The 12,342-nt window shown below is 35.7% G+C and overlaps 1 protein-coding gene across 24 annotated transcripts in view; it reads left to right on the top strand.

Annotated features, from left to right (window-relative positions):
- The window catches only part of LOC106868682 (1-acyl-sn-glycerol-3-phosphate acyltransferase delta), a 75,822-nt gene extending 66,833 nt beyond the window's left edge, over positions 1 to 8,989 (top strand). For all 24 annotated transcript variants that reach the window (XM_089346628.1, XM_089346645.1, XM_089346716.1 and 21 more), the window contains one exon: positions 8,373 to 8,989. In XM_089346628.1, coding sequence (XP_089202754.1) covers positions 8,373 to 8,449 — 77 coding nt within the window. In that variant the 3' untranslated portion in view covers positions 8,450 to 8,989. The remainder of the gene's footprint in view (positions 1 to 8,372) is intronic.
- The last annotated feature ends 3,353 nt before the right edge of the window (positions 8,990 to 12,342 follow it).

The following is a 12,342-nucleotide window of genomic DNA, read 5'->3' on the forward strand; positions in this document are numbered from 1 at the left end:
ATCTCTTACTCTTCCTTCACATTCTTATAACTTTCCACCTCTCCTTTCCCTCTCTTGTTCCTGAGGATTTGCTCAGGCACCTGCCAATATCCTTTACTAGCAGAGATACCCGGCGTTGCCCGTGTTACATGCAATTGAAAAATGAGACTTTTCTGTTATATTTTCTGTAAGGAACTGGAATACATATGATTCGAATTTCATCAAAATTGCACATGAGGGTTCTTTCCCTCTTTACACACCCTAAAAAAATTCTAATCATGAGACATGTATCCCATACTATTGATCTTTATGCGCATATTCCAAAATTTCAGTCTTCTGGAACCTGTAAAAAAGATTTTGCTCCTGCAAAATGGAGCTCATGGAGCTCTAAAATGTGGGAATGAAGGCCCCTATTGGGGGTGGGGGTGTTAATGTCAACCAGAGAAGTTGAATTGTTGGGAATGTTTTTACTTGGGTCTTATAGTATGCCTGTATATATGTGAGAGTATAGTCTCACATTAATAGTTTCAGTATGAAATTGAAAATATTAAAGTGAAAATATTTGAAATTACAGTAGTGACATGTTATTGTTTCACTTTTGACAGGTAATACTGAAATAGTGGAATAGTTTCAGTGTTAGAGTGAAAGTATCTGACATTACAGTAGAGTGATGTTATTGTTTCATTTTTGACACATAATACTGAAATAGTGGAGGAGATAAGATATTGCTGTGGGCTTGAACTATGCAGGAAGTTAAAAATTTTTTTGGCCTAAGACACTACATGGACCTTAAAAGAATTTTGCTCCTGAAAAATGGAGCTCATGGAGCTGAAAATTGTGGGAGTTAAGGCCCCTATTGGTGATGGGTGTATTAATGTCAACCAGAGAAGTTTAATTGTTGGGAATCTTTTTAACTTGGGTCTTATATGTATTGTTTGAATTTCTTTAAAATAAGAAATATATGTATGTTCACTGGGTTTGTAAACGAGAGCAAGGCTACAGGAAAGCAAAAGACAAATGATCACGATAATCAGTCAGCTACCGTAGCCTAGTCATTACTACTCCCCAATGTAGGATTCCTCACCATACAGGTGACAGGTACAGCTTTAAGATGCATTATGGATCTATAGCAATTGGAAGGGCATGACTCAATAAAAACAACAACGTGTGACGTTTGGAGTAAAGGGAAATGAAAGTGTCGCCTCTGGAGTTTGCAAATGACCACTCTACCGATAGGTAACTGGGCAGAAAATATTTACAATCAATAAATATCTTAGAACAACCAGTCACTCATCTGGGAAGGCTTTGAAATCAATGTTACCAACTGGGGACTATATGTGTCGCAGTGGTAATAAAAAGACTCAAAGGAGGTCTGCAACGAAATAATTTTACTCATCACTTTGCAAGTGAATCAGTGGAGGCAAAGATGAATCTCATTTACTTGACAATTTATGCACCACATTGCAGAAATCACAATGTAAGTATATCTGAAAGGATAGTCTTACACTGTTGTACCGTTGAATTACAAATAATGCTCATCTGTTATGTTCGGGTGACCCTATAGCTACCAATGGTACAACTGTATTCGTCTTTGCTTAGGAAAAATGACTAAATTGTGGGTGTGAAGTGTCCATGAAGGGGTCTTTGTAACTTCTAAGAAGAAAAAATTTTAGAAATATTACTTTATTTGTGTGTAATCTGTATGGTTAATATTTCATCAACATCAAAAATATATGAATTTTCATGGGGGTTATGGCCATTATGCATAGAATATAATTTCCAAATTTCTTAAAGATCCATTCAATACTTTTGACATAGTTTTGGATAAGAAAACAAATGACTAATGTGTGTGTTTGTGTGCATATATATGTGTGTGTGTATGGGTGTATATATGTATAGATATCTGTATGCATTTATATATGTGTACATATTAGATGTACACCTATATATATACATCTACACATATGTATACATATACATGTAGGCATATAGATCTATATCTATATATATATCTATACATATACGTGTACATATACATGTATATGTATACATATACATCTCTCTCTTTCTCTCTCTCTCTCTTTCTCTCTGTGTATATATATATATATATATATATATATATATATATATATATATATATATACACACACACACCATTAAAGTGAAAGTATCTGTCATTACAGTATCGAAATGTGATTGTTTCAGTTAGTGGAATAGTTTCATTTTTAAAGTGAAAGTATTTGACATGAGTGTTTTTGTTTCACTTTTGACACGTAATACTTAAATAGTGGAGGAGATATGATGTTGCTGTGGGCTCGAACTATGCAAGAAGTTAAAAATTTTTTTTGACTAAAACACAACAGGAACGCTAAGTAAGACATGTGTAAAATTTGAATGAAATTGGTTGTGTAGTTCTCGAGTTTTAGGGAAACACACACACACACACACAGACAGACAGACAGACATACACACATTCTCATTTTTATATATATAGACTAGCAGAAACACCCGGCGTTGCCCGGGTTAAAGAGAATAATGAAATCTAAAAACGCCGTCTAGACTACGCAACCCTCAACTGTTAGTAGCTACGATACCATATTTCTACATTAGTAACTCTCCAATGCATGCCAGCATGGAACATAGACATTAAGTGGAATGCTAGAAGAAAGTTTTCAACTCATATGTATATAAAGTAAATACACGTAATTCAGAAACACGTTTTGTGTATTTTATTTCGTAACCAAACAAACAGGTACAGATTATAAATAATGAAAGGCCAATTTTGGTGATTCATTTGACAGAGGTAGTAGAGAGACAATGCGATGATAAATCTGAGGTTGGATCTTGAAAGTTTGGATGAATGCTGCCTCAGTTAAATCTCTTGTGGTTCCAAATGATGTCATCTGTAGTACAGCGTTGTATTGTCTAATTTTGTTTTGCAAATGTTAGGAATCTTGGTCAGTTGATGATAACAGTTTCTTCAATAGCTCTGGAGGTTGGGGATTGTGGAATTGTTGGGAATGTTTTTAACTTTGGTGTTATATGTATTGCTTGAATTTCTTTGACATATGAAATGTATGTATTTTCACTGGGTTTGTAAAAGAGAGTTGTGTAGCTCTCAAGTTTTAGGGATTCACACAGACACACAGACAGACAGACACACATTCTCATCTTTATATATAGAGATATATATATACACACACACACGCACCCAAACACACGTATATATATATGTATATCAATATAAATATATGAAAGTCAATGAAGTTTCATAAAAGAAGGTGATCATGTACATATTTTCTTGCTGTTGTGATTATAACACCTCGTTGTAAACAATGTTCCTTGTTTTCCCTTGTGGAGCATATGCAAATAGGTTCTTTTTTGCTGCCCACCCTTGAGCAGCCAACATACAGTTGTCCATGTGAGAAGTGGGGCTCTTCCAAGAGAAGACCAGCTACAGACAGTGCTCATCTGTTATGTTCGGGTTAAAATTTCATCAACATCAAAAATATATGAATTTTCATGGGAGTTATGGCCGTTATGCATAGAATATAATTTCCAAATTGCAGACAAAATTTACAATCGATAAATGTCTTAGAATAACCAGTCTCTCATCTGAGAAGGCCTTGAAATCAATGTTACCAACTGGGGACTATGTGTGTCGCAGTGATAATAAAAAGACTCAAAGGAGGTCTGCAACGAAATAATTTTACTCAATACTTTGCAAGTGAATCAGTGGAGGCAAAGATGCGTCTCATTTACTTGACAATTTATGCACCACATTGAAGAAATCACAACGTAAGTATATCTGAAAGGGTAGTCTTACACTGTTGTACCGTTGAATTACAAATAATGCTCATCTGTTATGTTCGGGTTAAAATTTCATCAACATAAAAAATATATGAATTTTCATGGGAGTTATGGCCGTTATGCATAGAATGTAATTTCCAAATTTCATAAAGATCCATTTAGTACTTTTGACGTAGTTTTGGATAAGAAAACAAATAACTATTGTGTGTGTTTGTGTCCATGTGTATGTGTGTGATGGGTGTATATATGTATAGATATCTGTATGTATGTATATATATGTATATATGTGTACATATTACATGTACATCTATATATATATATATATACATCTGCACATATGTATACATATACATGTATGCATATATATCTATACATATAAATGTACATATATATCTATATATATATATATATACATATACATCTCTCTATCTCTGAAAGTATCTGTCATTACAGTATCGAAATGTGATTGTTTCAGTTAGTGGAATAGTTTCATTTTTAAAGTGAAAGTATTTGACATGAGTGTTTTTGTTTCACTTTTGACACGTAATACTTAAATAATGGAGGAGATATTATGTTGCCGTGGGCTCGAACTCTGCAAGAAGTTAAAAAATTTTTTTGACTAAAACACAACTGGAACCCTAAGTAAGGTATGTGTAAAATTTGAATGAAATTGGTTGCGTAGTTCTCGAGTTTTAGGGATAGACACACACACACACACACACACACACACACACACACACACACACACACACACACACACACACACAGACAGACAGACACACATTCCCATTTTTATATATATAGATTACTCCTCACGAGCTTGCTCTGGTATCTTGTCACTATCATCTATCTTCCTCCTAGCTACTACAACTCATTCAAAAAGGGTAAAAGAGGGGACAAAATGTAACAATAAGTCAAGTGAAGGAAGACAGTAAAGCAAGCCAAAAATTGCATACACAGTATACAATATGTACAATTTAATATCATCACATGGTCTAATGACTTTAATTTGAATCATAGGTCTTAACACTTTCATGTCACATGGTTTGATGCCTTTAATTTGTGTGGTTGACTAAATATGCCTCCTATTTAACACCATTACCTTGGACATGCATGCCTTTAGTTAGTTCATTGTATTGCAAGCTTTCAGAGCAGAATCCTGCTTCCCTTCTAGTCCATATTTTTCCCTGCAGACTTTGACTGATCTGAGAGAGCCAGCAAAAGTCATAGGTACTGCCTCTTCTCTCCTAAATTACATAAAGTGAATAAATAAATAAAAATTAAATTAAAAAATTTTTTAAATAACATTACCAGTACTTATTCTATTGGCTCACCTCCTCAACCTCCACTTACCCACTCCTCCTTCCCATCAAGAGGGTTTGATCTCAGAATATCAAAAGATGAAAATAGATACTATTATTTACTGAGGTGCTAGCATAGCTATGTGATTAAGAAGGTTCTTTCCGACTACCTGGTTTTGGGTTCAGTTTCCCTATGTGGCACCATCAACAAGTGTCTTCTATAGCCTCAGGGTGACCAAAGCCTTCTCAGTGGATCTGATAAATGAAAACTGAAAAAAACGTGTGTGTGTGTGTAAGTAAATATATATATAAATATATATATATATGTATATATATGTATGTATATGTATGTATGTATATATATGTATATATATATATGTATATATATGTATGTATATATGTATATATATATGTATATATGTATGTATATATATATATATATATATATATATGTTTCTTTTTTTATACATACGTATATATATATATAGCAATAAGAAAATGGAGACACTGTACTATGTTAATTAACCTATTTATTTTTCAACCAAAAGGATAATAAAGACAACATACAAACACGTATGACACACTATGTAGACACTGTACTATGTTAATTAACCTATTTATTTTTCAACCAAAAGGACAATAAAGACAATATACAAACAAATATGACACACTATGTCATATCAACAATTAAAAATTCAAATTTCAAAAGGACATCTGGTAACCGTCCTTTTAAATTTTTAATTTCTAAGTGTTGATATGACATAGTGTGTCATATTTGTTTGTATATTGTCTTTATTGTCCTTTTGGTTGAAAAATAAATAGGTTAATTAACATAGTACACTGTCAGCAAGCTGATGAGTACCACATATTCCCCTCCATTATCTTATTGCTACATAAATTTAGGGTAAAACCTCCTTTTACCCACACCCACTTATTGCACTTGGTAAACACACTAGTGTAATAATAATTGGGTATATATATATGTGTATATATATATATATGTATCGTGGCCGTTGCCAGTACCGCCTGATTGGCTCCCGTAGGATTTTTGAGCGAGATCGTTGCCAGTGCCCCTGGACTGGCTTGTGCGGGTGGCACATAAAAGACACCATTTCGAGTGTGGCCGTTTTCGTGCGGGTGACACGTAAAAGCACCCACTACACTCTCTGAGTGGTTGGCGTTAGGAAGGGCATCCAGCTGTAGAAACTCTGCCAAATTAGATTGGAGCCTGGTGTAGCCATCCGGTTTCACCAGTCCTCAGTCAAATCATCCAACCCATGCTAGCATGGAAAGCGGACGTTAAACGATGATGATGATGATGATGATGATATATATGTATATATATGTATATGTATATATATATATGTATGTGTATATATATGTGTATATATATGTATATATATACATGTATATATATCTGTATATATATGTATATATATATGTATATGTATATACAGGTAACTTTTGCCTTATTTTTAACGGTTAGACCTACGTGTTTCGGATATATATATATATATATATATATACACACACACACACACACACACACACACACACACACACACACATACACACACACACACACACACACACACACATATATATATATATATATATGTATATATTATCCGAAGTGTACAGTATTACAAATCCTTTACAGCCAATCTTACCAATCGGTTTCACGCTAGGTACTCAATGGAGTGTTGAGTAACAATCTGATTATGTAACCTTGTGCTTATCAGAAGTAACTGTTATGAAATGAAATATGGTGACTTTTGGACTCTTACACAACTTACGCACACTCACACACACACATACATAAAACAAAACAGGAAATTGGAAATTTTTTCCTATTTCAAATTCTTCAGACAGAGAAAAATAAGAAATTCTAATAGGAAATTCCTTGCATGTCTATCTAAAACTTTGTAATTCCCGTTACCAAATGAAACATGTGTAATGGAGAATAAATAATACCCCAAAATTCCTTATTTCCAGTTTTGTCATACAATAACTTTGCAAATTATACTTCCATAATTTTCAATATGTCTTTTGACTAACATATAGTAGAAACTGAGACTACATATTGGATTGTAATAATGGAATAAGCAGATATGCTTCAAGATGAAACAGCAAGGTTGTTGTTGGCACTCCGTTGCTTACGATGTCGAGGGTTCCAGTTGATCCGATCAACGGAACAGCCTGCTCGTGAATTTAACGTGCAAGTGGCTGAGCACTCCACAGACACATGTACCCTTAACGTAGTTCTCAGGGATATTCAGCATGACACAGTGTGACAAGGCTGACCCTTTGAATTACAGGCACAACAGAAACAGGAAGTAAGAGTGAGAGAAAGTTGTGGTGAAAGAGTACAGCAGGGTTTGCGACCATCCTGCTGGAGCCTCGTGGAGCTTTATGTGTTTTCGCTCAATAAACACTCACAACGCCCGGTCTGGGAATCAAAACCGCGAGTCCGCTGCCCTAACCACTGGGCCATTGCGCCTCCACGAAACAGCAGGGATTACTCTAACAATCTACATTACATGTGTATGTTTGCTATGTGTACACATGTGTATGTTTGTATGTACCTTCTTGTCTTCATATAGCATGCTAGTTGTCAATGAGTGTCACTGTCATTTCCAATTTTCTGCCATGATGAAATAGTTTCTTTGCTTGAAACAGAAGATTGGCAACAGGTAGGGCATCTGATTATGATTAATCTCTCTTTACTCTTTTACTTGTTTCAGTCATTTTGACTGTGACCATGCTGGAGCACCTCCTTTTAGTCGAGCTAATTGACCCCAGGACTTATTCTTTGTAAGCCTAGTACTTATTCTATCGGACTCTTTAGCCGAACCGCTAAGTTATGGTGACGTAAACACACCAGCATCGGTTGTCAAGCGATGTTGGGGGGACAAACACAGACACACACAAACATATACACACACATACATATATATATACATATATACGACGGGCTTCTTTCAGCCTCCGTCCACCAAATCCACCCACAAGCCTTTGGTCGGCCCGAGGCTATAGTAGAAGACACTTGCCCAATGTGCCACGCAGTGGGACTGAACCCGGAACCATGTGGTTGATAAGCAAGCTACTTACCACATAGCCACTCCTACGCCTACAAATTAACCTCAATAAACTCCATCTAACCCATGGAAACATGGAAAAGTGGACGTTAAAATGATGATGATGATGTGTTTTATGATTTCTGTTATTTCACTGACTTTAACCCAAATGCTGTAAATAATGTTAATATCTTTCTTTCCACAGTGGCTCGGTTTTTCATGAAATGGAGTATTGGCTTGAGTGTTATCAAGAAAGGATCAGCCTATGGCAAAAAGAATTAAACTTCCCCACTTTATATAGACGTATAAAGCAAGATTTAGAGGGGCTTTTTTCTTCTTATGTTATAGGTTAGAGTGAGAAGAATATTTGTTATTCATACTTGTATTTGTTGTGATTGGTTAATTATATTATAAACATTTTAACATATGGCAGCATATCTCTGTGAAAATATTCATGTGGTTTTTTTTTTCTTGTTTTTTTTTTCTTACATAGTTATTTCTCACACCTTACACACCTTCCCCCCACTCCAAATTGCCAAATTACAATTTTGTCTTTCACAACTCTAAACTGGAACTTATTTAAAATGTAAAAAAAAAAATTAAAAGAAAAAAAAAACAGAACTAAAAATTATAAATAAAAAAATTAAAAAGTTGTTAAATTTTGTTGATTAGTTGACCCTGAAGTTTACATATTTGCAAATTTAAAAGCTGAAATTATAGCTAATGTTGCTATGGAAATTGCTTGCATAAAACTGCTATATTTTCGGTCTTCCTGCATCTGTTTCACAGACCTTTTAAACAATAAAAATACAATTACCACAACCAGTCTTGGGATTGTTTCATTTACTTCTCTCTTGCAATAAAATTATTTTCTCTTTCTTTGTCTCTGTTGACCTGTCTCTCTTTCTCTTTCTATCTGTCTCTCTCTCTCTCTCTCTATCTCAGTCAGTGTGTCTTTCTCTTTTCTGTCTCTTTTTCTCTTTCTTTCTCTCCCTGTCTGTCTTAGTCTGAGTGTATGCATATGTGTGTGTTTCTCTTTCTGTGTTGTCTGTCTGCTCTCTCCCTCTCATCTCTTTCAAGATATGGACTGGGCTATTGAACTTTATATAACTCAATACATATCTTGTAACAATACTTAGATGTTTTTACCTCCATTAAACCTACATCAGCTATGGATTTTATTTTGTGTGAAATGTTAAACTGTTACTGACAAGTTGAACAGCCTTCGACCAGAATGATAGGCAAGCAGCATATATCCAACGCTCCTTTTAAAACAGATATTGATGTTGTTTTAGCTCTGTCATCTTTGAAGCAGACTCATAATTTAAGCCATTCCAGCCATGACCATCCTTCTTATGAGTATCTTACTCTACATTATCTAATGTGCCCTTTCTTTAGATAAAACGATAGGATATGATTTGAGGGAGAATTGGCTGCTATTTCTTGCAACTATATAGAGATTTCCCTGCAGATTCTGATGTAAGGTTGACTGGTGCTGTCTAAACAATATCTTTGAGATTTACTGTCAAGCGCTACCACTATATATTCTATTATATATCTATCTCCACTTAAACATGGATATTCTGTTAGAATAAACTATACCGCGATAGATACCATGAGAGAAACTCTCTTATTATGATAACATCATCACACCATCCTGCAGATGGTGAGCAGCTTATAGCAACAGTTGGAAGTTTGTTTACACCAACACTTGGAGCATTGATTACACTTACATTTAAAGCGTGACTGCTGCTATTACATAATGCTTGGGAATTTGAATGGGTTAACAGAACCTGCATAACTGAACATTTCTCAGACTGTTTTTCTTCTGAAGATAGGCCTTTGTGTCTGAAATATAAAGGTTTCTGCATTGTCAGAAGCTTTCTATTTTCTCTCTTTTTACCTTCTTTGAAATTACAATGCTTCAAATGAACTACAATGCCCTTATCTCATATTGGCTTTTGGTGCAAAATGCACTCATTTATATTGCTACCAGGGAGATAACTCCTTCCACCTCCAGGGCCAAGACCACTAGATCACATGATTTCAACCTTCCTTAGTCTTGTCAATGATGGCTGCTCGACTGCTAGAGAAAACAGCAACTCTTCTCCCCACCAGTGATATATAGAATAATAGGGCCAGTACTGAGCCAGACATCTATTATATAAATTTGTAAATAAATTTGTTGTTTAACTCCTGAGAAAATAATGAGGATTCCATTCATGGAATGCTTAGGAGCTAGATTATTTTTTTTCATTTCGTTAGGTATAGACATGGCTGATGATTAAGATCAATGTTGTGCAAATGTCTTCTACTAAAGCAAAATGATGTTATGTTTGTAGTCCTTGTTGATATGATGGTCGCTCTGTGCTTTTGGAGACCTGTTCAATAAGAAATCCCTTACTTGCAAAACAGGTAAGGGTTAGCGATAATATAAACCAGCTATGTGTAAACTCTTGCCTGAAATATGTCCCTATCCAACCTGTGCTAGCAAAGAAAAGCAGATGTTAAATGAACAAATATACTGTACCTAAAGTCTATGTTATCCAATGTAGTTTTCATGTTCTCTTTTTAAAGAGGACAATGTATGATTTGAGGGTAACTTAGTTGTTTTTTGTAGCTAGTCAAGTAACTATTCATTGGCTCATTTTACTATGAGGTTCAGTGCAGATGACCTTTGCAGGCCTTTTTAGACATACGAGATTGATGTGGTTGATTTTCTGTGTAAACATCTGTAATTCAATGATTGCAAGATTGTTGTTGTTGTTGGCACTCCGTCGCACACGACGTCGAGGGTTCCAATTGATCCGATCAACGGAACAACCTGCTCGTGAAATTAACGTGCAAGTGGCTGAGCACTCCACAGACATGTGTACCCTTAACATAGTTCTTGGAGATATCCAGCGTGACACAGTGTGACAAGGCTGACCCTTTGAATTACAGGTGCAACAGAAACAGGAAGTAAGAGTGAGAGAAAGTTGTGGTGAAAGAGTACAGCAGGGTTCGCCACCAACCCCTGCCGGAGCCTCGTGGAGCTTTAGGTGTTTTCGCTCAATAAACACTCACAACGCCCGGTCTGGGAATCGAAACTGCGATCCTATGACCGCGAGTCCGCTGCCCTAACCACTGGGCCATTGCGCCTCCACAATTGCAAGATAAGCATGGACAGAAAGGGAATTCCAGAGGTTTAGAGTCCTGGGGTGGAAGGATTTGACAGTGTTTAGAATAGAATCTGAAAGATGAGACACAGTGAACATAATTGAAGGGGGAGAGATGAGTGGCCTGGGTATTGTCATCATTTTATGTCTGCTTTCCATGCTGGCATGGATTGGACATTTTAGCAGAATCTAATAGATTGAAGGGATTACATCTTGCCCCGGTTTCCCAGTTTTGTTATGGTTTAAGATTTTCCTTATTCTGTCTACATTACAGAGTGTACTGGATGCTTTTTTGTGGAACCAGCACTAATAAAGTGGCCTTGTAACTTGCAAGACCAAAGAGCACCCCCTCTACTGAGAACGAGGATAAGAGGGAGGGAGAGAAGCAAAGAGAAGAAACTGCACATCTGTGAACCAATAGTTGTAGTGTTTTGATGAGTGAATGGGATTTTTTAGATGCAGACTAGGATGTTTATGTGTAGCAATAGCACCATTCCAGGGACCTGAACAATACTCCAGTGTTAGTCTTATTTGAATCTTGTGCTAGGTTACCAACAGATCAGAACTGAAGTATTTTCAGGGTCTAAAAATTAATTCCAGTCTTTGTGGTACTCTTTTAGCAATATCACTAATATGTGTCTGTGTTTAGGCATGTGATGAAAAATCCTCAGATTTTATGAGGCCTAGTATTTGTAATAACTTAGAAGGTTATATTTGAGTATTACTCATACCTAGAGAGGGCAAAGTATAAGACTTATTTTCTTTATATGTAGTAATTGTATCAAGGCCTCATGGAAGAATGTTCTTAAGGAGGACATGCTAGCCATTATCATAATCATTTAGCATCCATATTTCGTCCTGACCATTCTTCTCATCTTATATGTCCTTCATCCCCACCTCACCTATATTCATTATACACCTTTTATTCTTCCTCACTTTTAGTGGCCACTTTAGGCTCATAGCCTTCCAAATTACAAAACAATCTTCAAAAGAACTGGTGCCATACAAAAAGCACCC

This window comes from Octopus bimaculoides, chromosome 2 (genome assembly GCF_046866305.1).
Source record: "Octopus bimaculoides isolate indiv1 chromosome 2, ASM4686630v1, whole genome shotgun sequence".
Lineage (NCBI taxonomy): Eukaryota > Metazoa > Mollusca > Cephalopoda > Octopoda > Octopodidae > Octopus > Octopus bimaculoides.